Genomic DNA, 27,122 nt, shown 5'->3' with positions numbered 1-27,122 from the left:
AGGGTAATAAGTACATGACAGCTCTCAATGCATTTTGTTTTGTTTGCCAACACGTTGTGTAACAGTTGGGGTGAGGTTACATGGTGAGCTACACCTCAGTGAAGTTATTCTATAATTTATATTGTATGTTTGTTTTTGTTTCAATTACCTTGAGGAACCTGTTGTTTTTCCTCCACAAAAGTCTTTTGTTACAACTAGAATGTAACATTTTTGGATTGAATCGCATTAACACACCTGCTCTGTCTCTGCTGTTCATCTTTTACAGAGCTAGTGCCATGCAGCAGTAAGCTAAGCCAAGCTGAAGTGATCTGTTGTGAAGACCATCTTACCGCTCACCCTGCCCTGCTTGGTCCCAGATGGAGCTCAAAGTGTGGGTGGATGGAGTGGTGCGGGTGGTGTGCGGCCTGTCGGAGGAGACTTCCTGCCAGGATGTGGTCATCGCTCTGGCTCAGGCCATCGGTGAGTACCTCACGCTTTTGAAATTACCCTCTCATCTTTTTGTGATGTTGGAGCTCTTTTGACTTTGCGCCTCGTTCGTCTTTGTTTTACAGTTTATTTAAAGGCCTTAACTGAATAGATAACAAGTCTGCAGTGAGATTTCGATACAGACAATCGAGTGTGCCAATACATGCCAAGGTTGCAGCGAGCTTGTAATTCATTCACCTTTTCATTCTCCGCTGACCCAAATGGAGCACTCTGCCGGATTGTCAGCGGGTCCGTTTGGACCGGAGCCGGCTCTCTGTCCCTGTATCCTCCGACTTTATTCCAGCCATGCGCTGCAGCAGCATTGAACAACATAACACCCGATTTAGCACTCTCTTCCTTCCATGAGTGAGCTGCCTGCCAAGTCATTAGGGAGGGTTTGTCCTAATTTCCAGGTCCTTGTGGAAACTTAAGTTTATTTGAAAATTTTTCACATGTTGTGAGAGTCTTACGCAGCTGCCTTTTATTCCAATCCTCAGAGGCACAGATTTAGAAGTATCAGCATCATCATAGAGCGTCTGATGTCATTTGTTCACTTAGCATTACTTGCGTGGAGTTAGTGTGAGGAGTTAAAGCCATTGCTTAAATAACACTGAAGGAGACAAGGTCTTTCACAAGTAACTCAGACTCCGGCCGACTTGACTAATACATGTAATATAATTGATTTATTTATGCAGCTTGTTCAACTTAATATTTGGATGTTTTAGCCAGGGTAGTTTGTGCTGTTTTGCCTCTGTGTACTCAATCTGTGTCTCTCTTGTGTTCGTCCCCAGGTCAGACAGGTCGCTACGTTCTCATCCAGCGCCTAAGGGACACAGAAAGGCAGCTGCTGGCCACAGAGAGGCCTCTGGAGTCTCTGGCGAAGTTGGGCCAACACGGCAGTGAAGTTCAGTTCTTCCTGCGCCGAACCGGCCCCAGCAGCAGCGATGGACCTAGCTCAAAACAAGACAGAGCAACTCCCCTCCCACTGCCCAAGCATCCTGAGCCAGAGCCTTCGAAACGTAGCCAGCCTAAGAAAGCCCTGACCTTTAACCTGGGGCCATCCACCTCCCCTAAAACCAAGGCCAAGCAGTTTAAGAGGTCTCCTCGGGACTCTCCAGAGCAAAGAGCCTCCCCCTCCCCTTCGCCAAGCCCAGTATCCCCTCTTGTGCCATCCCTTTCTCCCTCACCGCCGATAGGCTCTTCTAAAGAGGAGGTTTTTAGGAAAGTTCTTCAGCAGCAGGAGAGACTGAGGGCCATCGAGACGCAGCTAGAAGTCCTAGAGAGGGAGTCCCACAGCTGGGCGCATTCCTCCCCATCTCCGTGTCCCTCGCCGGTGTCTGACGTTCGCCTGCAAGAAGAGATGGACGCTTTAGAGCAAGCGATGCGGAGGAACCAGGCCGAGCTCGCCCATGAGCAGTACTGGGAGGAGGAATTTCAAGCAGAGGCGGAAAGAGAGCGAGGAATGAGGAGAAAGCTCGGGGAGCTCCATGCCAAGCTCGACGACTGTGGACGGCGGCTCCATGACTTCTCGGTTCGCTCTGCTCAGCTGGAGCAAGAGATCCAGCGGGAAAGCCAGGCGGAAGGGAAAGCCAACGGGCCCGAGGAGTCGCTCGATGCTGTGAAGACCGAGCTGCGGAGCCATAAGAGGCACGGGACAGAGCTGGAGGAGCAGCTAACTGAGACTGACAAGGCTCTGGGGAAGGCAGAGTCTCTGCTGCAGGTAAGGAGAGAGGTCACGGTTCTGGAGAAAGGGCTGTAAATCCACAACGGCCCTGGTGTTGTGATTTGAGGGATTCGGTACAGACCCTCTTTAGTGTTACTGTAAACTGTATCCCTCTCCTACCTGCACAGTGCAGCAGACACACACCAGTGCAGAGACACATGAGAAAATGAATACTGACTACAAGGGAAACCTCATTTATCGTGTTATTTTGATATATAAATCATTATTTGAAGATATCACAATGGCATGAATGCTGTATACTCATGTCCTACCATGTATGAAAATGTTTTTTTTGTCCGAAGAACTTTTTACAGACTAGCTGAACTGGTTTGGCAGGTATCTTCTTGTATGCACTGCATGCTCTAAGCACGTGGTTACCAATGGTGTTTATATTCCACTGACAGATATCTACATGTTGTTGTACTGTGTATAGAAAGAGATTAAAAAGGATTGATCTGAGGAACAAAGGCCCCGTTTTATTGGATCTACTCGGCCTCAACGTTTTGTAGTTTATGGTGTCCTCGTTTGTTTACTTTTGGTGGTTGTCATAGATGCGGCTGTGTCAATAAAAACCTAACCCAGTTTGAAGTGAAACTCAAGTTTCCTCATAATCCACATCAAACCCAACACTCTGGTTTTCTGTTTATGGAGATAGTGTCTAACTAATTTCCGTCTTTATCGTAGGATAGTAGAAGGTGGTGTTTTGAATGTTTTGTCAATTCCATTAGAACTGTAAAACCATATCCTAATCCAGTAGGCCCAGAGTAAGAGAAAACTGGCTGCAAAACTGGTTAAAACATAATAATAATAATAATAATAATAATTATAATAATAATAATAAGCAGCTCATTTGCTTTCCAGTTAGTCGTCCTTATGGGGATGTGTCAGACTCTGAGGGTGAACTCAGCAGATTTAATGCTTAGTTGATAGTACAGAGAGGGACTGTGTATCATAAACACAGCAATCTGCCAATTATATAGAAATGATGCTGCTGCAGAACAGAGGCATTAGCTTTTTATATTTTGTATGTGCTGGTGTGAAACGTACGACCATGTCAACATGTAACCAAAAGTACTTCAAGTATTTGTAATCCAAAAGTACCCCCCCCATCCTCCTCATCCTCCGAGGCATTTTGTCATCCAGACAGTAATTACACGGAGAATATAACAGGCCTGTATTTCCTGTAAATGAAATGTTAACACTGGTTACATGACACGGTGTGTTAAATCTGGCTCCATAGTAATGGTAAGGGGACCATGTCAGTCATCAGTGAGCTGATTGGTCGAGGCAGCTCGCTGTGTGTTTAAGTGTTGCTGGTGATGAGCACAGCGTTCCTGTCATCAGGCTAATGGAGGCAGAGCTGCAGGTGTGAACTGCCTCAGCAGGCTGCTTCGGTCCAACATCAATTACCCCCCCACCACCACCACCACACACGCACACACACACACACACACACACTGTGGAAGTGGGCCATTACATACTGCTGCTGCTTTCTGTACTGTGTGCAGACACATTGATTAAGCCCAAATGGATAGTCGATTAAGACTGATTGAGTGGCCTGTTTGTCTGCATCAGATTTTAATCTGTAGGCGTAAAGGTGATGATGCCATTGATTCGACATAATGTTTATGAACTCCCCCAAGTTTTCAATAAGTGTCGCCGATAAATCTCTCATCAATTAAGACAACTTTGAAAGGCAGCAGGCAAATAAGCTTTGTATTTATATCCAATCTCTGGGATCAGAAAAAGGCTTATGGCAGTTGTGGGGCTTTGATGATTCATTGTAGCTGAATGGTCTGATGATGACCTGATAGTTCAGTAGTCTCCATCAGAGACTTGAGACTAGACTTGTGGATTATGCTGCCCCCTTGTGGTCAGTGCAAGAAAAGGTTGCTTGTGAATACAAGAATATATTTTTCTTTAAAGACGCAGAGAAGAATTATATTTAGAGGTTCAGTGACATGTTTGTCATTTTTAATATGCTGCACCAACTTCCGTTTACAGGCAAACAAAGTGAATCATCGCTTGCTGATCGGCGCTCTCACTCGTCCTTTGTTTTTCCTCCCTGATCCGTGTTCTTTTCCATCTCAGGCCAAACAGGAGGAGCTGGAGGAGTTGAATAAGGAGCTGAGGCAGTGTAACCTGCAGCAGTTTATTCAACAGACGGGTGTCCTGCCTGCGCACACCCACTCACGCACAGAGCTCCAGGAGCAGCTGGAGCAGTTAGAGCTGGCACATTTTCTGCAGGAAGAATACAGGAACGGAAGTATGCAAACAAAAACTCAACATTTTATACTTGGCTTTTTAAAAAAAACCTGACGTCTCACCCTCTAAATACATTTCCTTCTGTCTTTCCCTCAGGCCACAGTGTAACTCCGGGGGAATCCCCGCCTCGCCCCACTGCCAAGCAGTTCCTGGGACATCCACGCAACCTGCAAAACCCTCTTGTGTCCAGTCTCAACCCCGAGGGTGTGTATGTGTGAGACCCTGCTGCTTCCCAAGTCCACCCTGCCCTGCTCCTCCCCCCCTCCCCCACGCACCCCCTCTCCTCCTCCTTCCTCGCCCACCCCTCCCACCCCCCCAGTCCCAGAGCCCTCTCGCCCCCAAATTTTTTTTCTACCTTCAGCTTGTTTGGGCTTAAGGCTCCAGCCGCCGTTCTTGGTGTTGGGTAGTGGAAGCGTCCGTACGGTGGAGGTCCCTGCTACTTCTCAGCAGCTTCCCTGTGCTCGACCTGAAAGACTTCTTCTACGCCTAACTCTCTTCTGATTCATCTCCCCAGCTTTTTACAGTAAACGTAATCTTCCATATTCCTCCGTCCAGTTTCTCACACATCCCCGTGTGCTTTACTTCTTCTGGGTCTGCTCATCCTTTCGTGTTGCCTCTTCTCCTCGTCCTCCTCCGCTCTCACTGTTTGCTTGTGGACTAAACACCAGCTACTTTTGTTATGCTTTCATGCATCCGGGGTTTTGCTGCTAATTCCCCTCCCCTCCCCTCCCCCCCCCTCCTCCCTCTCTGCAATACAGAGTGGCCTTCCCACCTTTAAGTCAATAATCGACTACCAACAGCTGCTTTTCACTGTATCTCCATGTAACAAATCGATAGCGCTGGGACATACTGTGGCAGACATTCTGATTGTGTGTTTGTTTTTATACTGTGACACGGAAAGATATGAGCCCAATGTTATTTCTGTTGCCTTTTATGTATGGATACTATTTATATAAGAGAGGGGCGTATCTACACAATGCCTTGTACTTTGGTGACGCTTGACTTCCAAAGAGCAAGAGCCTTTTATGGAGGGCTCTGCAAAAACTGTATTGCACTGTCCCATTCTCCTTCTGTGTGAAGCCATGGCCCTTGTGTGCACCTACGAGGAAATGTATCTTTCTGTTCTCTTTTTTTTGGTCGGCTTGAAGACCAAGCAATTTCTTTTTTTTTTTGGCGCTTATAGCTTTTTCCATGTGTTTTTTTTTTATTTTTTTTTATTTTTGTCAAGCTCCATGTTAAAAGAAGAAGAGATACATTTCCAAAGCAGTGCCACAGGCTCATGGTTTGTTAAGATGCTTTTCTTTTCCTCCACTGGGATGGATGCGCCTGGTTCTTTTGCTGTCATCACACCTTAACATTTGACCTGTCATTACATGCATTGTGCCTCAGTGTACTGTAGATTTATGATGAAAACCTAAGTCCGAATAACAAAACATCAATCAAACAACGGAAGCGGTTGCTTTCAGCGCTGTGGCCATCTTCATTTATTATTTTCCATATTTGAGCATCTAAACCAGATAAACCAATATTTACCGTATCGTAGGACTTAACATTTCATTACACTGCGTCTCTGGATGATGCTGACGGGTCAAAGTGGCGTGTGTTTGAGTGTGCACTCTGCTTACCGTGTGCAGTGTGGTGTTTTCTTTGTGGGATTAAACAAATGATCCTTGCTTTGGAAACTAAATATAACTCAATGATGTTATAGAAACCACTTCATGTTCTAAAAACTGACAACAAGACTTCAGTCATAGTCCGCAGACTCTGCGGCTGACAGAGTGAACCCAATGACTGGTCTTGCGTCGGCCTGTGTTTCTCGTAGACGTGTGTGAATATGTTGATCGAGCCAGGTCTCTCGTGTTAAGTGTCTCAGATTAAAAAGTGTTTTCCCCTGAAACAAAGGGATCATCATCCCTACTTATTTTTGTGTCTTGCAGTCCTGACATCCCGAGAGTCGTCATGGAGATAAAACATGGACCGCAGGGCCAAGGGAAAAGTTGTTCACTGTTCTGTCACCGTCACCTCTTAAATCTTTTTGCTTTAACACCTTGATTCATTATTCAATCTACCATGATATAGTACTGTATATACATAAGACAAATATATTTACAGAATTTTGTTATTGTAAACACTGCAAAGTATCTGTATGAAATGTATAATAATTTAGAAACCTTTGAACTAGAGAAATTATTACTATGACTATGTATTTAAATATAATAAAATGTGCATTGTGTTTTAGATAATCTGTTGTTGAGTGATTTTTTTTTTTCCTTTTCTTTATAAAATCACATTTTGTTATAATCACCCTTTTTTTTTTTAAATGATACAGTAATCAGAGGTGGAGTACATCCAGAATACCCTGCTGTAAATAATTAACTCACAAAAGTACACTTTCTAAAAATGAAAGTGCCATGAACCTCCTATGTGAAATGCATTATGAATATATTATAGGTACTGAAATATGTATGCTTCTCGTCATTGCTCGCGGTACAATGTGTCCTGTGATTCCACAGGGTAATTTCTGGGCATTTTAAATCTGCTATTCACAGTTGGCTGATTGAAAAGTTCACAAAGTGCATCCTTTGATGCTGAACATCGTGGGCTCACAGCTGCTGCCGTTATGGATGTTGTAAGGGCACGTGCGTTGCAGAGCATTTGAGAAGGCTGCCTGGCAATCTGTTTAACTGTAACTGAACCTTGCTGAAGTTCCTTTTTTGTTCACATTATCAGTATTATGCGGGGGGGAGGGGGTTCTGAGCACCAGAGGACATCTGATTGCACAACATTGTGGCCTTTATCCCTCTGAATCTGTATACGTTTCATTTCTCTTTGAAAAATACTGACGACTTATTTGTGACAATATGTCATCTGTGATCAAAATCATCCCGGTATAGGATAAACACACAAACAACTCAGCTTCTGCACAACTGTCCTCTACCCCTTTCCTGTTTGCTTACCCTGGAGAGGGAGTTTGCTGGCTGTCGCACGCTGAGTGACGCAACCTTCCCTAGTGCTCGGGCTAACCCCTAACTGCAACCCTGTTGGACTTCTATAAATACTCTCATCTGCTGATACGCAGCAGTTGAAATTATGAGCAAAGCGCATTTTCTTTTGTTTTCTCCGTCGGCAACAAAGACGATTTAAAACTGTCTCTACCCCTCAAAAACATTGGGTATATATTTTAAAATCAATCTTTTCCACTTCATGCTAGTGTCATTAACTTCTGAAAATGGGTTAGTTTTGATATCATGATTAATTGTGTGCAATTGGATTATACCAAGAAGATTTAGAGCTGTCTGGCTTTGTAGGAGTTAGATAATCTTCAAATCCTTTAGTTCCTACTGTCTGGACAAACAAAACCTGGTGTGACACTGATGCCTTCCTGTGGACACGAGAGATACTACACACACTTAACATAATACAAACTCCCCTCATTTCCCATCTATTACATTCACATTGATAATATTCAATGCCAGATCATGTGATTCCTTATGATCTCCAAAAAAAAAAAAAAAAGTTTTGATTTTTGATAATCACTGCATTACTTGAGGACCCTTAACATCCACTCTTTTTATGCTCCGATTGCCACAGAGTTTTGTTGTGCACATACTCTAACTGATATCCAACCTCACCCACTTCACCTCTAAACCCACAGGACTCCAATCTCATGACGGCACATTAACAGATTATGATGATGTTTCAGAACGGCAGGCTGAGAGAATTATTTTTGGTCACACAAAAGCACTCCACATGAACCCATTCAAAATCTAATTTGGAAGGTTTTGGTTTAAATGCACAATGGGACACAAAGCTTTTAGATAAAATAGATATTAGATAATAAAAAATTAAAAAAAAAAGGATCAATACGTATTTATGACGGGCAGAGGGTGAATGGGAACGGAGGGCCTTGATGTGGATGAGTGAGCATCTGCACGCCCACATTGCAATGATTAATGGGTCCACAAGTTAATGAGTCTGACATACCGCACTTATCTATTCCTCTGTGTCACAAAGAGTCATAAATGCACTGATGGGAATAAAACATCCTCTCTGATACCAAGAAATGCAAAACAAGAAATGCAAAACAAAACAAAATTTATTTGAGCAGAAACTTTACTTCTCACTTTAGGTCCTTACAAACATTCATTGTACAAAGTGTAGACATACAATACAATTTATGATTTCTTACATGGAGCTCGGTTTTGTGCTGCTACATGTGAGTTAATAATAAACTGGAAATGTGCTTTTATTATAGCAAAGGGCTGGGAACATTACTACATTTATTTTGCCCTGAAACTAAGTTCAATGTCTTGAAAGTGATGCTCATTTTTGCTCGAGGGCCCCTGGGACCCTCTTCAGGAACCCGTGGAGGCCCCCTGACTTCGAAGTGGAAACCACTGCGCATGAAGATAATCTAAACCAGGCGGATGAAACAGAAACTGAAACAAAACACTCACCAGCAAGCCTCACTAGACGCGGCGTTGGAGAGTTCAGCTCCATAGGTGGCAATGCAAATGCCACCGGTCCTAAATTAGGCACAATGTGACCGTACAGTAGGAGGAAGTAGAGTACAGTACACACGTAGACCACTGGGACGGCGTTCATGTAGAGCAGGCCTGTCCCGGCACTGGCACGGGACGTGATCAGGGACTGCCTGATGATGGGTGCCTGTCTGGTCCGGCTGGGACTCGGACGAGCCCACTCGAAAATTAAGAGGTATTCCCAAAACCAGGTTAGCCGCTGTCACACGCACAGTGGAACTGGCATCTGGCACAATGTGCGTTAGTCAGTGGCTTACCTGCTTTTAGATCTCAGGCGTTACACTGAAAACCTTAAAGCGCACAAAATCTGTGGAGTAACACAGAGAAATGCTGTGCAATAAATAATCAACACGGGGGAGTTTGCTATTATATGTACATCACCGATGTAAAGAAAAGTGCACTCTTTATAATAATCCACAGAACACAAAATGATATAATAATTCAATTAAAATCGACAAAACATCTGAAATCCTTTATTGTCACAACAGTGTAATGAACGTCGGGATAAGAAATAACACTTGGCTTCCTGTCCACGATGTAAAGATTAACACTACCGACGTAGCTGGTGTGTATTACCACGTTTTCCATTATAATTGGCACGAAAAAGTTCATAAATAATTATTCCACAAAAAAAAAAAAAAAAAATCTGACAAGTGTAAATAAATTTAGTAGACGATGAAATATAGGATGTGGCCTGATAACCACACCGTACAGACTGAATAAAGAATAGTGGAAGATAAAGGGAGCTACTTACCCAGTCTCAAGTTTTCTTTTGGAATAATTTTTAAGGAAGAAAATATTTTCATTTTGGCTCATAGGTCCGTGTCGGTGTCAACCGCACATCCAAACATCCAAATGTTTTTTTTTTTTTTTTCCTCTGAAAGAAATCTCAATGCATGATTAAAGTTGGGTGCATTTAGGAATATAGTGTTGCCTACATCGCCACAGAAGTTCAGTTCCACTTGCGCTACCCCTACCCTGCCCACTCTCATGCGTCTGCAACCCGACCTGGTTATGCAAATGTAAAAAAAATAAATTGACACTGTCCGGCGCCAATAGGCGTCCGAGTTAGAGTTGACCGCCCCGCCCATAATGGTTGATTCGCAAATCAAGACCACGGGAAGGCGGGCTGTACTTGACCAGCACGCGCAGTTCATCTGTAGTGTTATAGTTGGGGTGCGGCGCGTTCAGTTTTGCACGTCGTACATTAGGAATGAACCATTTACGTTGTGAACAGTTTCCTGTCCCGGGCCGTTATTTACCGCAAATACCGACGCGACACGCCGTCTCGTCGCCCTTAAATAGTCGCCGTGTGACGCGACAGCTGCTACCGGAGGTGGCACGAGCGCACTTTGAGTCGGTTTGATAAAAGGACGCCGCTACCCCTCCGGTGCGAAAGTGGTTGAACTCGGCTTGCTTGTGTACAGTGTTGCCATGAGCAGAGTGTAGCCGTGCACGTACCAAGGAGGCTGCATGACAGTCTGATCTGCTGATGACGAAGAGGAGGAAGAGGAGGTGGAAGAGGAGGAGGAGGGGGGACGATGATGAACACTCAATTATTTAGTTTAGCACTCCCTGGAATCATTAACAGATTGTATAACATCATTTGAATTTAAAAACCAGCCTTTATTACGAGTTTTGCCACACATCACATCACGTTAAAAACAAGTTGGACGTAAATGTATTTCGATCGTAAATAGTTATAATCATCCTATATCGTATGGATACATAATATATAGCATGGATATGAAAAAAAAATCAACATATCAGGTTTTCCTTGAGGCAACGAAATCTCCTTTTGTTATTTCGAGCTACACTGAACTTCATGTAATTGACCCCATTGTCAATTTGTCATCCGGAACATTATGTTCTCTCTTAATATATTATCAAACAATTTATAGGTTTTGAGGTTGTTTTTTTTCTGACCATTTTTTTGGGCTGTCAAAACCCTGTTGGATTATTCACAGCCAGGATACGACAGCAATAAAGTAGCGAATCAGGATTACACATTGTATTACGTAACATCTGATTTTTTTTTTGTCAATTTAGAGTTGCCACTAGAGGGCGACAGGGGATGTTGTATTGACAGCTTTGTGGCTTGTTGCACTCCAGGTAATAATACAGACCTCTTACAATAGTAGAACCCTCTGACTGATATATATAATTATATATGACATCATTAGATTATTAATGGTGAAGCGCGTGCAAATAGCACTGTGTAAGCAGCAGGTTACTGTTGTAGCTGCTGCTGGTGGAGCTCGTTTGAAGTCCTTTATATATTTAGTTTTATACACATGCACAGCAGATGCATCTGAGAGTTTATCAGATGATTACTGGGAGAGGAAAGAAGGAAAAAACAAAGTTCTGATTCTGTTTTCAGGTTTGGTACATTTTCTCTAATCTTTGATATTTGGTGAGATGTTGGATCATTTGAACATTTATTGGAATGAAATCCTGTGAGACGTTCAGAAGGAAAAAAATAAATAAATCACAATATAGTGGAGCTCCTAAACATCTGAAATGTGACCCTGACTACTACACACCGCTTTAAAAAAAAAAAAAAAAAAAACGTTAGACACCAAAAAGCTTGGACAGCCCTGGTTTAATATTTAACAATGTGTTGTATTTTAAAAGCTTGCTATACTATCCATTGTGTCAAATCTTCATTTTGAAAGTAATAAAAGTGAAGAAATAAATGTAGTGGAGAACAACGTTTCAATATTTCCGTCTGAAATGTAGTTAAGTGTGTATAAAGTAGCATCAAATGGAAATAGTAAAATCGTTACCTTAGTAACTTACATAAATGATAATAATAATTATTAATAATAATCATTACTTTTACTTTAACTGTTACTGGGAAATAAAGCTGAACCATTATGAAAGAATACATTTAAATAGGCAGTAGGCTACAGTACAATAGTAGCCTACTGAACACTGATTACATTTACAATTTTAATTGAAATATCTTCCATATAACTTAAATAAAATGTTAATGTTTTTTCGAGGCACAGCCACCAAAACAAATAGATCACAACTGACTGTAGTAAAGCAAAAAAAAAAAAATTCCCCATAGTCTCAAACCAGGTCTACATTCAGGTTATGAATGCTGACTGATGATAGGCTCCATCATCGGCTACAAACTGGACAGCCTGGAAAAGGTGGTGGAGAGGAGGACGCTGAACAAACTATTATCCATATTGGATAATCCTGACCACCCTCTCCACCACCTGCTGCAGGGACAGCGGAGCACTTTCTCCAAAAGACTCCTCCAGCGCCGCTGTCACAAGGACAAATACAGGAGATCATTCCTGCCCACTGCAATAAGACTGTACAATAACTCACCTCTGGCAAAATCCATCACACAACAATAACACTGTTGTCTGTGTTTCTTGGTTGTTTGTATATAATATATATAGATATATACTGTACTGTATATACTGTGCATTTTATATTTAACATTTTTTTTACTGCTATTTTATTGCTTTTTATTATTCTATTATTATCTTATTGCTTCCTGTATGCTGCTGTAGCGGGAAAAAAATATGTATTAATGGGGATTAATAAAGTAACTACCTACCTAGTCCCATCAACAGGCCTGCTGGGTCCAGGTTTCTGACAATAGTTCCCGAATGACACTTTTTAAATTACTTTTTAAATTTTTTTTTTTAATTTAATAAACTCACGTGCATGCTGCAAATACTGTTTTCCACTGTACTGTTTAAACGTCTATGAAAAAAATAAATAAATTAAAAATAAATAAATCGTAAATAAATGGACACTGTCTCTTTAAGAGTCACGTTCGTCGGAGTCCACTCGGCCATTTCCGTAACTCGTCCAGCCGGCGGTGTCACTCAACGCAACCGTGCAGACTTTAAACCCCTCTAAACATACCCCCCCTCCCTCCCTCCCCCCCCCCCACCGTACTACTTGAATCAGGGTAGGTTTGAAATGACTTCCAAAATGTTTGTGACCGCGGACATCGCAGCAGCGCGGGGGGAGGAGGAGGGGTGGTTTGTGTCGGTAACTCGTGTCCGCGGTGTTTGCGGCTCGCAAGTTTAAACGAGCTCGTAGTTGACGTGCGCTAATTTTGGAGCTAACTCCGGAGCTAACGTTACCAGCTAGCGTCGGTTTTTTTTTTTTTTTTTTTTTTTTTGAGCAAAGAGCAGCGGTGCGGCGTCGCTGCATGTTCTGTCAGCTTTTGTACGTGTAAATATGGATATCTACATCTGCGCTGCGTGTGTGTGTGTGTGTGTGTGGTTGTGTTTTGAACGAGGCATAAGAGGAAAACGCTTCCGTTTGGTGCCGAGGTTTCTTCTTTGTTTACAAATGTAGCCCTTCGCGTAGTGTGCAGCCTGCTCGCTGGTGTCAAGACATTTCCCGTCCCGGTTGTAGTTATAATATGTTGTCAGTTAAAACGTTGTCACTCGTGGTGGTTATTCCGAAAATCGCGTTTGACGTAATATTTCACTTGTTTGTTGTTGTAGCTGCAGCCCGTTTGAACCGCGAGCACATGGCTGATGTTCATGCTCCCTTTCTGCAGAAATGAATCATGTGTCATTCCTTTTAGAGAGTCACGGTCCCCCAAAATTAGTAGGAAAGAGAGAAAAACAATCAAACATGCCCTGCTTCTTTCTTTTTTTAATTTTAAAAACACTGTTCTTGCAATTCTGTTTCATCTTCAGAGTATTTGGAGAGCAAAAAGCTGTCAGAAGTTGTTCTGATGTTCAGCCATGGATGAAGACGACAGCCAAGACGAGCTGATCAACCGCAGAGCATCCAGCAGTAAAGGGAAAAGAGCTGCCGTGTGGGTCATCTCCGGTGAGTCATCTGTAAAGTCGTGGAGCTTTGATTGAGTCCACTGTGCACTTCTGGCATTTACATCTGTCCCCAGCGATTAGATCTCAAGTGATCAGCTAAAAGTACCGGTGTGCCTCCAGATCCGATCTGCTCCAGATTGCACAGTCAGATTATTTAGTCAGTATGTATGGAAATGTTATTGAAATACTGAATGTAGCTTTTGGTGCCAAGACGCATAATGTCGGGTGTGAACAATCTCACTGTTTCACAAAATGTCACGTACTTGCGTAAGAGTACGGTTTCAAACATGCTATTAAAACCACATGCATTTTGTCTGTTTTTTTTTTTTTTTTTGTATTATAATTTTTCCTTTTAGATGACTCGGATGACATTGAAGAGTCTGAGGGGGGAGAATCAGACAGTGGTGAGGAAGAAGAGGAAGATCACGCAAATGGAGAAGATGATGATGATGATGAGGAGGAGGAGGAGGAGGAGGAGGATGGTAGGAGTGACTCTGTGGAATGCATTATTATTTATATTATCAAAGATGATGGGGGTTTGCTTCTTGTTTAACATTATCTTTTTTTTTTTTTTTTTTAAAGTGGTGCAACGTCTTAGTTTCTCTGATTAAGGTTTATGTAATTAGTACACTGTGGTCTCTTAATTTGCAGGTGCTTTGATTCACTCTATACAACTCTGGGACTTTTGTAATTTAACAGGGCTGAATTTTCCTGTAGAGCTGAAGGAGGAAAAATCAGCATCTGTGAGACACTTTACACTTGTGATGTGTAATGAAGTTTACTATTCGCATACCACTTTGTGTTATGCTGAAATATCCTCTATAGATACATTTTGTACAGTACATACAGAGTGTATTTCTACCTACTGTTATTAGATGAGGAAGAGGAGGAAGATGCAAAACCTGAGGATGGAGCGTTCGGGGGAACCTCTGCTGACCTTGCAGGGATGAGTTCAGATGAGGACACGGAGAAGTGTCCCATCTGCCTGAACTCATTCAACAGCCAACCCGTTGCAACACCAGAGAGCTGTGAGCACTACTTCTGTTTCGACTGCATCCTTGCATGGGCCAAGGTGGGTCTGACTTCACGTTGTATGAATCCAGGGAGAAAGCACTCTGTTGAAGAGTGTCTCATATTTTCGATAATTAGTATTTTTTTGTCTGCATTAAGTATCTGTGGTAAAGGAGGAGTAATCGCTCAGTTGAAATGTTTTTCTTCCCCACTATTTAGAATGCCAACTCGTGCCCTGTAGACCGTATTGCCTTTAACAGCATATACCTAAGGAAATGCTATGGAGGCAAAGTAAAGAAAATGGTGAGTGTGTTCATTCTTACACCAGCCACGGAACAATTATTATCTCGGTATACGATGGTCTCGCGTAAACTTTATGATGATCGCTTCATTCAGGTAACAGTGCAGAAGCCTGTGAAGGAAGGTCAAGAAGAAACAGTAGATCTGGACCTGGAGCAGACCAACTGTGAGGTGTGTGGGGGCAGTGACCGGGAGGACCGCCTCTTGCTCTGCGACAGCTGTGATGCAGGGTGAGATAGATATTATTATATATATATATTTTATATTTTTATATTTTATATTTTTACTAGTGCTAGTTTATATTCTGTAATTTATTGCTTTGCCCTGTACATGCCGCTGCTGTAACGACAACATTTCCCCTTGCAGGATTAATAAAGTATCTATCTGTCTGTCTGCCTGTCTGTCTATCTATATTATTGTACTAATAATACCTGTCTTAGTTGGTTGTTTTGGCATTTTGTAACACCTCAAAACTTGCTGTCATTATTGTTTTTTTCATTGCATTTTTGTTCCACAGGTATCACATGGAATGCCTTACGCCTCCTCTTGACGCTGTTCCTGTGGAGGAATGGTTCTGTCCTGAGTGTGAAGCCAACAACCGTCACTTAAGTAAGCCCTTAAGTTATTTGCCAGCTAAAATATTTTTTTACTTGTGTAGCCAGTGGTCCCTTTCGGACAGAAAAAAAACCTATAAGCAACTGTAAATGAAATCTTCTATTTTGTGAAATACAATATTTGATATATGCTGTATTTTATGTTATTTTTTTTTAAAATTGATTGTCCTTTTGTGCATCAATGAAAAATGTATTTCAAATGAATTCATATCAAAACAATATATACACCTAATTCCTTCTTTCACAAGTGGCCATCTTTAATAATTCTGATCCTTGTCAACACTCATAAGCTTCCTTTCACAAGTCGGACTTGGAACTCTTTTTGCCTCAGGAGGTTCAGCCGAGGAGCTCAGTGATACAGGCAGCCTCCCCTCGACCGCCCGTCCTGCCACCAGCCGATCGCAGCCCCGTGCCGCAGGTCCCACCAGAGCCATCGCTCGTACCCAGCAGAGCGAGAGGGTTCGAGCCAACGTCAACCGACATCGCATCACACAGGCACGCACGTCGCAGGTTTGGCATGAGGCGTGATGCTTCTGTTTTGGCTTATTTCCTAACTCACTTCCATTGCATATGAGCAAGGCTGGATATTGCTGTTGAATGTATTTTTGTGCAACAAAGTTTGTTGTTGTGTGCACTAAATTCGCTGGTAACATTAATGACTTCTTTTTTGATTCAGCGGTATATCTGTATGTAGTACTTCAGTGCTACAGCTGCAGAAAAAAATGCCGTGTGTTTGACGTTTGTTCTATTTAGGGCTTCAAATAACAATTATTTTCATTTTCGATAAATCTATTAATTGTTTTCTTGTTTAGTTGTGTAGCTGTTTGGTCTTTAAAATGTCAGAAAATGGTGGATGGTTTTCCAAAACCCAATGGGCTGCCTAAAATGTCTTGTTTTGTCTCGACCAACAGTTAACATTCAAAAGATATTCAGTTTATTATCAAGGACATAGTCACATAAAAATACAGGAAAAAAAAACCCTGCTGTAACGTGACAGTAACACATCGGAGCACCGGGTCAGATAGCTACGAACACAGGAACATGGAGCTGCATATATTTTTATTGATATTCCGAGTATGTCAGCTGAGTGGACGGTCTTGAGGATGCACTGCGTTTCCACTGCTGAACGAATGTGGCCACGTGTGCCAGGACACCTCCGAATGCGGCCTGAACAGACCTGATCTCAATGCGTCCTGAGTGCGTTTCCACTGGTGCTTTTGCTGGCCACTTGTGATCTGGTCACGGCCGGGCCGGAAATGTCTAGATTGATGTAGCCAAATGGAAACGGGGGCATTAGTCACGTTTACGAAGATGAAATCAGACCGTTTTTTGGGATCGATTGATTATAACAATATTCGGTGATTCCTTTTTTTTGTTGACCAACTAATCGGTAATTGACAAATCATTACTGCTCTTTTTCTAGTTAACTGGTGATTGATGCTTGTGTTAAGGAGCAGCGCATGTTTGAGAGTTGTGGTTTGTGAAAGCAAACCAGCAAAGTAACACAGACCTTTTCTTACCAGCTGGCTCCCACATATCTGATACAGTCCACTTGGCTGGATGACACTATTAACGCTGTGGTGGCGGGGCTCAACACGGCTGTGTACATACGGGACTTCACAACCAGTGTCCCATCGAGACGCAGACGCAGGATTGGTAAGTCACGACACACATACGAATGTCTAAGACATTTGAAAGTAGCGTCAGAATGTACACAAGGACACACATTTACAGATACAGTGCAAGGAGAAGCAATAGGCCTTAACGGTGATTTGTTTGTGATGAGTGGGTGACTTCAGTGTTTAATTAAACAGTGAAGCGCAGAAAAGGGAGGAGTAAGAGGACGCCTTCTGCTAAGGGTAAAAACGGTAAAGTGGCAACTACAGGAGTCAGGAGGAGGAGACGGAAAGCGAGGAGGACTAAATCCAAGAAAAAGCTGGTGAGTGTTCACTCTCTGTATCCGACACCACATTCCACTTGTAGTTCCATTCTGCTTTTCTCTGTAGATAAACTCGATTCGCGTGTTTTCCCTCCAGATGTTCAGAAAGACAGCCACTCCTCGAAGCCGTATCGCTAATAATCTCGGTATTGTAAAGGACAAAAAGAGCTCCTCCCTTCCTACCGTGTACCGGCCATCCGAGCACACGCTAAGCAACATGCGCGCTGACATAGGAGCTGCATCCCTCTCCATCTACGGAGATCCGTTTGACCTGGATCCCTTCACAGATCGGTAAGAAGACTTCTTATCATCTGATTATGTAAAACGATTCCATGCTGTCAATTTCTTCAGCATATTTATCTACTGAGCTCCCCTAAACCCAATATGTGCCCTGCTTTGATGTTCCACAGTATAGATGTGAGTTGCAACTTGTTTTTCTAATCAAACAAAAGTAAAACAAATACATTAGCTATTTTTATTTAAGCACTTTAAAAAAAATTTGAAATGACACATTTTGGTAGCTTCACTTTCAAATAATCCACAAAATATACAGAACATGATCTATTTAGGTGTAAAGCATGTGTGGTTAGTGTATATTTTAATGTCAGCCTTCAATGTCACTGAACATATTCGGTGCTGATTTATTAAGCAGTGAATTATTATGTATTATTACATATGTATGTAAAATTATTATTATTATTCTATTATGTGACTTCTGGTGTTTAATAGTGAGGAGGAAGAACAGCAGGCTCACGTCACATCGCTGTTGGAGGCCAAGAGACGAGGGATCTCTCGATCTGCCCTTCGCTCTCACCAGCCTGTGGCTCGACCAGTCACTGCAAGCCTTTCCAGGTAACATCCTCTTTTTGGTCTGATGTGTAGGACTGTTTATTAAGATGATTAAAATGATTCCGTATTAGATTCATAGCTATTTGGGCAAAATGCTTTTTGACTCGGCTTAGCAATGTGTGAAAGAATCCCACTGTGTCTTCAACGATGTCACTGCGTATGCATGAATCACCGCACACGTGTAGTTCCCAACCTCTGTGATACAGAAAGATGTCATGTAAAAAAAAGTATTATAAATATTACTGCAGCATAGTTTGTGAATGAAGGATTGTTCATGTATCCAGTCCCTTAATGCCCGAGTTTCCACCATCCTTCCCCTTCCCCACCCACTTGCACACACAAAAAAAAGAAATCCACCAGTCGATCAGTAATAATTAAAAAGTAATAATAAATAAGTTAAAAAATTTTCAATTTTGAGATACAGTAAAGAAATGAATATCATAATAAAGGAAATTGAAGGAAGAAAAACCTAACACAGAGAAACAAACTACTGCGGTAAAGTATATCTCATAATTGTAAGGTATGATGTAGATTTACCTTCATAAACACATGAGAAATGTCATTAAAGGTTTTCTGTGCTATACCAGGAGGAGCATGGACGTTCCTCCGTCAGGTGGCGTTGTGGAGGCAGCTCCGGTGCCTGATCTGCTGGGCAGCATCCTGTCGGGACAGAGCATGCTTTTAATGGACAGCTCTGATGTCGTCATTAATCGAGATGGTACCCTGAAGGCTATAAAGCCAGGTAAATGTGTGTGGCATATTTTTTTAGAGACAGCCTTAAAATTGAGATTTACAGATGTTGTAGCTGCAGCAATTTGACATGCAACTTTCTTACCTCTCATTTAAGAAATAGGTGCTATTGAAATAGATTTCCATTGAGCCCCACTGTTGAATATCAAACTTTAAACTATCTTCAATCTGATGAGAGAAGAGGCCAGCAGTGCTTCCTGGCAGTGAATTATTTCTCACTCATTCACAGCTGATTGAGTCTGTTACTATCAGCAACTTCTGTTTTCCCCCAACACTGTGATGTGTTGCACAGTGTGTGAGAAAGTGTAATCTGTACTGACTGGATCCTGAAGGCATTAAAGGTGAAGATCTACTGTTCATATTCCAAAGTCTAAACGCGATTTTCAGTCCTACATTTGTTTGCAATTTCTTTTATGACCTAGATAGTATTTATTTGAGCATTTGCAGCTACACAAGCTGAATGGAGAAGGTAGACTTGCTCCCCTAAATAAGTACATGTCATTAATAATCTTACTATTAAAAAAAAATAAAAAAATACTGTGATAATGCTATAATTTGTTAGCACATTTACTGTTCATATGTTCGAACACTAATTTAGGAGATTTTGTTTTTCTGTGCAAGAACACAACAGCACTGTATTACTCCACTTGTTCATGTATGCTTCTTGTTTGTACATTTCCTCTGTTACAGTGATGCCATCCGCATTAATGCCAGGTAGCAGCAAAAGCAGCAGCTCAGTAGACGCCAGCACCCTCATAAACCCAGGGATGTCCCCCACCCCTGGAGACGGTTCTCTGCCTGTCCAGTACACTGCAGATCTACCAGGATCCTCTCGTAGCTCTGCAAACAGACCTTTGTCCCAGAGCTCGTCTCGCTTACCCCCCTTCACGCCACCATCAGCCATCCACACACAACCGCCTCCCCTTCCTGATTTACCACCCAGAGGGCATCCCAGTTTGCAGCCCCCTTATTCAAACAGACCCATCCCATCTGCTGATCACAGAGGAAGCAATGGCGTCGTAGCCCCGAGGGAAGCCACTTCGTCATCTGTCCACTTCACCCCGGACTCCCTCTCCAAGAGCAAGGGAATGGCTCCGTCACAATCCCAACCTAAAAAGGCACCTACAAAGCCCATGTGGGTAGATGTGTCAGTGCTTCCGAGGATACCCAAAATCAAAAGGGAGAGCAGCGGTGTCACAAATGATGGCAGTAGTAGCAGTAATAGAGTCAGTAGTAGTAGGGGAAGTAGTATTAATTCTAGTACTAATAGTAATGGTTACGGCATGCTTGAAACAGGCATGAACAGCCTTTCTGGGGACAAAGGAAGGCAGCAAAGCGTCGACCAGCAAAAGGGCCAGGCTGACCGTCAGGCCCAGAGACACAGGCCTGACGGAGAAAACTCATCGTCCGCCTTCTCCAACTCGTTCTCCTCTTCCTCCACTGGCTCCCCTACCAGCCAGCCACAGTATTCTTCATCCTCCTCATCTTCATCAACAGTGAGCTTCCGCATAAACTCCAGTGGGAACTCTTGGCAATCAAGGCGACTAAGCATTACATCATCCACCGCGAGTGGCGGCATCGTGCAGGGTCGCCGGAGAGAAAAGGAAAATGAATCTAGGAAAAGACAGTTGCACAGGGATAAACAAATGCTGCTGGCATCACGTACGCTGGTCAGCAAGGATCAAGACAATAATATTTATGATCCCTTTAATCCAACTCTGTCAGATTCAAGCAGCTCAGGTGACGAAGCCGAGCGCACAAGTCTCGATAGCAGCTCTCGAAATGCCACACAAGACGAGAGGGATCCTGGTTTAGGAAACAAGGAGGTCTCAGTGCAAAGCAGGCAGCACCTGGTGCAGGTGAAAACTGAAACACAGGAGACTGAGGTATCACAGGAAGAACCAGGGACAGATTGGGAAGCCATATCGCAGGAAGTCAGATACTCTGAACGCCATGTGAAGGTTGAAGATGAATCGAGATTAGTAGACATTAAGACTGAGAGACAGACAGTATTACTTGCCACTAAAGTTAAGAAAGAACCGGGATTAGATGAAGCAGAAGAACCTGAAAGGTGTGCTGACAGGTTGAAAAGTATTCAGCATTTGAATTCAGAGACAGCAGACACCTCACCAACTGCTCATCACAGCCTGGATCTTTTCAAGACAGAGAGAGAGACTCGAGAAGAGGAGAACGGACAGTGTGCTGCAACTCCCAACAGATCTTCCGCGAATAATAAGGACGATTCATCGGCATCAAGCTCTGGTGCCACCAAGAAGAAACAAAAGGAAGAAACTAAATCAGATTCTACTTTAAGTTCCAAGTCCGCAGTACAAGATTTGGACCCTAAGAAGAAAACCTCCAAAGGTGTGAAGGAGCAACACTCCAGCAGTTCAGACGGAGACAGAGGCAGGAGAGGAGATCGTCATGCTTCAAGCCAGGGAGGCAGGAAGGAAGAAAGACATAAAGACAAAGAAAGGAGTTCCAGGCGGTCACGGTCGAGAGAGAGGAGGCTGCCACATTCAACGTCAGACAGCTCTCTGCCCAATTCTCCTGACTGGGCGCGCAGTAAAAGACGACGGTCACGATCCAAAGACGAGACGAGGAGACGCAGCTCTCGGTAAATATATACATTTTTTCAAATGTACCGTGTACTTACTATGTGACCGTGTATCTGAAAAAGGTTTTCTTTGTAATTGCGCACACTTTAGGTCTTGTTCCAGCTCTAGCAGCAGAGAGCCCTCAAGGACGAAGAAGCATAAACCAAGGAGCAAGGAGAGAAATGATGGCAGAGACGGAGACAACGAGAGAGGACGAGGGTCGAAGGACAAGAGACGTGCTCGCTCTCGCTCTAAATCTCAATCGAAGTCGCGTTCCAGGTCCAGAAGCAGATCTACATCGAGGGATCATAAATCCCGGTCCAGATCCAGGGAAAGGAGGAAAGAGCCCAGCCGACCACTCTCCTCCAGAGACAAAGGGGAGTCACGATGTAAAGACAAAAGGAGAGTCCGGTCTAGATCCAGGTCAAGAGAGAGAAGGAAAGAGGAAGGGTTGTCCAAAGGTTCACAGAAAGCTTCAGGGTCGTGTCTTTCATCCTCCAAAGACACAAAGCGGGTACAGGACAAGAAAAAGGAGAAGGACGTTACTCGAAGCTCCATCCAGGAGGACAAAGGTGGTAAAGTAAACATACAGAAGTTGGCTTCGTGTTCCTTTGCCACCAAAGTTAAAAAAGAACGCAAAGACCTCGGAGCAGAGAGCCAGGCTACAACTATAGAAGTGAAAAAAGAGACGAGGGCTGGAAAAGAAATCAAGAAAGAAAAACAAGCATCTCTTGATATGTTTGAAGATTCTCCCATTATTAAACCAATTAAGAAAGAAGAAACGGACACCCCTTCTTTGGCCGAAAGCAAAAACTTAGACGAGGGAATGAAATGTCCCGTTAAGACTGAGCCTTGTGAAATCCCCATAATTAAGTCTGAGCCGGGTTCCCCAGAGATATGCCCCTTTCCCCCCGTCACCTCATTTTCTCCACTGACTACACCTGTTAAAGCAGACAAGCTGCAGGACTCTCAGCCTCATCCAGAGTCACTGGGCTCTGCCGTACAACAAAACACTGTCCCTGTGAAACAAGAAGCTCCCTCAGACTCCGATGAGGACTTCAATGTGGATGTGATGCTTGACAACCTGATTTACGTGAAGTCTGAGCAAACGGAGACGAGTGTTTCAGCTCTCAAACAGGAAAAAGAAGCAGTGGAACAAGGGAAGAATGAAGGGGAGCTCGTATCGACTTTAGCAGGAGCAAAATCCAAGACTCAAGTGAAACGGGTTACCTGGAATATACAAGAGCCCGAGGGGCCTCAGCCACAGAAATCTGCAAGCAGTACGTTTTTTTTTTTTTTTTATCTCTACTGTTTCACATGAGTTCGGTTGCCTCTTCACATTACATCAGTAGATCCTGCTAACAAGCGTGTATAGTGTAAAGAGTGATTTAAACTGTAATTTATTCAAACTGATTGGGATCAAGTTTCATGTCCTTACACACATTTTGTGATTTAGCTAAATGTGTGTTGTTGTTTTTTTCCCCCACACAGAGCTGGCCCTGTACAAACTGAAGCTGAAGCAGGAAGGAGTGCGAAGACCATCTTTGGCAGTCCAGACATCCAGTCAGGTAGGACTGAGACATTTTGCTTTGCAGCAATAGTATTTCTTGCATTAGGTATCTTCTCATAAATGCATCAAGCAAGTCATTTCAATAATGACAAGAGGGTGTCATTTCAATAATGACAAGAGGGTGGCAGTGTTTATCCAGATGGAGAAATGGTGTTGTCAGGGTAAAGGCACGTGACTGAAACTAAAACTGATACTGAAGCGTTTTCAGGCGAAACGAAAGTAGAACTGTGTTTACACGTTGAATGTGTTCACTCTTTTCAAGCCAAATCCTTTTCATTAAATCACCATCATGGACATGGAATATAAAGTATAACTCTATGTAAGGTGCATAACACTAGTGATTTGAAACATTTTGTGTATGAATGATAAATAGTGTATGCAAATGTTCATTATACATATCACAGACAAGCTTATCCTGTTATTTATATTACAAAGAAGAATAGCATCATGTTTACATCCAATTACAATGTGGGTAGTTTTGTGTTTTGAGTGTGACATAAACACGTGTGACATACATTTATGTCTAAATATCACAAAATCTAAATTTCTTTACAGCCTCAATGTTTTTCTGTGTCATGTGACAGTTCATGTAATGTCTTTTGGAGACATCTTTTGGAGTGTTGGTTCACGTATAATTTTCTTGACTTCACAGGACATCACTGGAGCTGCTAGTGAGCCCTCCAAGAAGGGAGCTGTTGGTCCACTCGGTGGCTCCTCTCGATCTGAAGGCCTGTTCCCAGGAGAGTTTTCAACCACCGCACAAGGAGAGGCGGAGGATGATGATTTGTTGCGGAAAGACAAGGTGAATACGGCATTTAAATGTTTTAGATCTAAAAGGAATGTATGTTGCCACATTCTAGTTTTGAGTAAATATATAATTATTGAAAATGATACCCTGACGTAAGCATTTTTTTTTTTTTAATTTTATTTTATTTTTTTTTTTTTTTTACTTCTTCCAGCAGTATCTGAAGAAGCTTCACATGCAGGAGAGAGCTATAGAGGAGGTGAAGCTAGCCATCAAGCCTTTCTACCAGAGGAGAGACATCAACAAGGATGAATACAAGGAGATTCTACGCAAAGCCGTCCAGAAGGTGGGTGCAAAAGATCCTGGAAGGTTTTTCATTGACAAACACCTTAAAACCCCTCATCAGGTCACCAGTTTACGGTGTGTAATCATCCTTTTGTTCTTGGTCACCAGGTGTGCCACAGCAAGAGCGGGGAAATCAACCCAGTGAAAGTGGGAAATCTGGTCAAGGCATACGTGGACAAATACAAACATGCTAGGAAACATAGGAAAGGAGAGGATTTAGGGAAGGCGCCAGAAGTACAGACTGAGGCAATGACAACCTCTGACAGTCCGTGAGGCGGAACTACAGGCAAGGACAGTCACACCCGCAGCAAACACATGTTCATCAGATAGGTTTTACTTTGTGTCCCACCACTTGGCGTAATCTCAAACTCTCTAACATACCAAGTGTAAAGGGTCACCTAAGATTTGCTCACAGTTACAAGACATTCTCTATAATGTCAAGCCTTGTATCTTCATAGTATTTTCAGGACAAACTTGCTTCATGGATGACTTGAACAGCACCTACTGGTGTCTTGGGACTGTCACTGCCAAGATCGGGTCTTTTTGTGTAGCTCAGAAACTTAACGGGAGACTTTGAGGCCACGCCTTACAGAGGCAAATCTCAAAGACCCTCCCATGGAGGGATAAATCAGGTAGCTTCTACTAACAGGCATATCACTGGGAGGAGGCAGCGTGGAGTGGGCTTTCAGTTTTCTATGGATTTTTTGTTCAGTGGGAGGGAGGGGGTATTTATCAGTGGTGTCGGTAAAGGTATGCATATGTAAGAAGTTTGTCACATTAAAGAAAGACACTGTTATGCAATTTTTTTTTTTAGAAAATGTATCAGTAGAGTAATGAAACAATTTTAGATTTGGTTGTAAATAATATAGATTTGATATATCCACCTGTTTGCTCCTTTCATCTGTGTTGCCTTTTGTGAATGACTGACGTATGTGGTCCTAGTTTATAGAGTTGATGGATTTATGTTTTTTATTTGAAAGCCTGTGTTCTCCGTCTTCCACATTTCTTATCTCTGTGTGTAGATCTAGTCCAGCGTACTGCAGCTGAATTGTGGTTCAGTAGTTGGAAATGAATAATAGTGTCACTCTTCTCAAATAACTTCTTCTCTGAAGGCACTTGTTTTGTTTTGGGTTTTTTTTTTTTATTTTGAAAAAAAAACAAAACAACAACCTTTAATCTCAGTATTATTCTTTTTTTTCAATCTGTGACAAAAATGTAGAAATCCAGGTTATATAGAACCAGGGAATATTTCGTTTTTGTGCCAAAAGAGTAAATTGAATAATACAAAATATTACTTACAGGATGCACCGTTTCCCTAATAAGATAGATTCAATTAAGTTTGTTTTTAAGCAGTGGAGTCTACAGCGCCACAGTAGATTATACAGATTTTACTTTTGAGCAGAAAGGATTATAATACAAACTCCATGTATCATTGGCAAACCTGCAAACCCCCATTATCTTGCAAAAAATGTTGACGTCTAGATTTTGTCACTGTCTAACCTGCTGCTGTCCTGTCAGCTCAACATTTTAACTACAAAACTCAGTTGTTTTTTTGTACTTAATTTTTATTGATATTAAGATAACTTTATCGGCATCATTTTATGGTTTAGTGAGATTGATTTCTAGGCAATACACATGTCATAAGCTGCAGGATTTTTTTTTCATGGAGTTATAATTGAAATAAACACATGACTTTAATTGGGAACATTTAAAGCGCAAACCAGGTGTCTTTGCTAGTGGCAGACTGATGCTTGTGTTGTTTAAACATGGTAAATGTACCTGCACCCACAGGACCACCCATTGCCATTTTGATCTTGACGCGAGGTGTGGTCAGGTGCGTTGCTGGCGAGGAAGCAGAAAGTTATTGACCAACAAAAACCTGGTCTTGCGTTTGACTGATATTTTAAGGGCGCATCTTTTAGTGCATAACGTGTAAACTCGGCTTCTCACCTGGCTCTCAGAGGGAATGAGAGATGACAAATGTGTTCTTTCAAGTCGCACCCAAAACATACTTAAAATGAATTCGGGCACTAAGTACGACTCCTTTGACAGCGTGTCTTCAGCCTAAACCGTACTCTTGGTGATATTCTTTACTACTCTGCATTGCTTTCTCGAACAAAAAGATTCTCGAAAAACTAAGTCCTGCTCGTTCAGTTTGTTGTCGACACTAGTTAGTGTGCCTCCTGTAGAGACCGAGAAGTTGGGTGGTCGGACCTGCCTTGTACGCTGTCACGTTTAATTGGGCATTTTAAGCCAAGGACTTGGAAGGGGAGAATCTGAAAATAGGTGCTCTTGTGATTTGAATGTATGTAAAATGTTGTTGTTTTTTTCCTTTTTTTTTTTTTTCTGTATTTACTTGATCAAACAGGCCAGGTGTTTCTAAGAGGGAACATGAATAATAAATCACTGATGATAAATACAGATTTGTCTCACTGTAATACAAGTACTTGAGTACCAACATTAAGAATTATCACAGGAGAAATATTAAAAACTTAAGGTTGCTTTAAGACAACTGTAGATTATACCATAAAGTTGTTTTAAATTGTTTTTTAAAGGATCTTTGTACATTACTTTCCAGCATTTAGAAGTCA

General features: G+C 42.3%; 2 protein-coding genes and 1 long non-coding RNA gene across 8 annotated transcripts in view; 2 read left to right on the top strand and 1 right to left on the bottom strand.

Moving 5' to 3' along the window:
* rassf7a (Ras association domain family member 7a) overlaps positions 1 to 6,690 on the top strand; it is a 35,939-nt gene extending 29,249 nt beyond the window's left edge. For all 4 annotated transcript variants that reach the window (XM_069163025.1, XM_069163027.1, XM_069163024.1 and 1 more), the window contains 5 exons: positions 266 to 459; positions 1,257 to 2,185; positions 4,280 to 4,454; positions 4,550 to 4,657; positions 6,391 to 6,690. In XM_069163025.1, coding sequence (XP_069019126.1) covers positions 357 to 459; positions 1,257 to 2,185; positions 4,280 to 4,454; positions 4,550 to 4,657; positions 6,391 to 6,422 — 1,347 coding nt within the window. In that variant the 5' untranslated portion in view covers positions 266 to 356 and the 3' untranslated portion in view covers positions 6,423 to 6,690. The remainder of the gene's footprint in view (positions 1 to 265; positions 460 to 1,256; positions 2,186 to 4,279; positions 4,455 to 4,549; positions 4,658 to 6,390) is intronic.
* Positions 6,691 to 8,531: 1,841 nt separating this feature from the next.
* Positions 8,532 to 9,950, bottom strand: LOC138206234 (uncharacterized). Its single transcript, XR_011178922.1, has 2 exons — positions 9,749 to 9,950; positions 8,532 to 9,301 (listed from the first exon to the last, which is right to left on the bottom strand). It is a non-coding gene; the product is annotated as an uncharacterized lncRNA (long non-coding RNA).
* A 2,893-nt stretch (positions 9,951 to 12,843) lies between these two features.
* Positions 12,844 to 26,950, top strand: phrf1 (PHD and ring finger domains 1). Of its 3 annotated transcripts, none has more exons than XM_069161933.1 (19): positions 12,844 to 12,931; positions 13,677 to 13,812; positions 14,168 to 14,293; positions 14,687 to 14,883; positions 15,042 to 15,125; positions 15,219 to 15,352; positions 15,640 to 15,731; positions 16,068 to 16,246; positions 17,260 to 17,392; positions 17,551 to 17,675; positions 17,773 to 17,966; positions 18,405 to 18,527; positions 19,112 to 19,266; positions 19,965 to 21,891; positions 21,983 to 23,151; positions 23,363 to 23,439; positions 24,094 to 24,243; positions 24,404 to 24,532; positions 24,640 to 26,950. In XM_069161933.1, the coding sequence occupies exons 2-19, from the start codon at positions 13,725 to 13,727 to the stop codon at positions 24,802 to 24,804; spliced, it is 5,247 nt and encodes a 1,748-aa protein (XP_069018034.1). In that variant the 5' UTR covers positions 12,844 to 12,931; positions 13,677 to 13,724; the 3' UTR covers positions 24,805 to 26,950. The 3 variants fall into 3 exon arrangements, with proteins under 3 accessions (XP_069018034.1, XP_069018032.1, XP_069018033.1); XM_069161931.1 differs by having other exon boundaries at positions 24,401 to 24,532; XM_069161932.1 differs by lacking the exon at positions 12,844 to 12,931 and adding an exon at positions 12,990 to 13,194 and having other exon boundaries at positions 24,401 to 24,532.
* Positions 26,951 to 27,122: the final 172 nt, after the last annotated feature.

This window comes from Embiotoca jacksoni, unplaced genomic scaffold (genome assembly GCF_022577435.1).
Source record: "Embiotoca jacksoni isolate LCO1_2020_lvr unplaced genomic scaffold, fEmbJac1.0.p SCAF_3, whole genome shotgun sequence".
NCBI classification, from domain to species: domain Eukaryota; kingdom Metazoa; phylum Chordata; class Actinopteri; family Embiotocidae; genus Embiotoca; species Embiotoca jacksoni.
Note: the sequence above shows the minus strand (reverse complement) of the source record. Positions and strands in the feature narration are given on the sequence as shown.

Coding starts and splice junctions, on each gene's coding strand:
- phrf1 (XM_069161931.1), top strand. CDS start 13,725: ATGGATGAAGACGACAGCCAAGACGAGCTGATCAACCGCAGAGCATCC. Junction 13,813..14,167: donor TGCCGTGTGGGTCATCTCCG/GTGAGTCATCTG, acceptor TTTTCCTTTTAG/ATGACTCGGATGACATTGAA. Junction 23,440..24,093: donor CAGTCCAGACATCCAGTCAG/GTAGGACTGAGA, acceptor TTGACTTCACAG/GACATCACTGGAGCTGCTAG.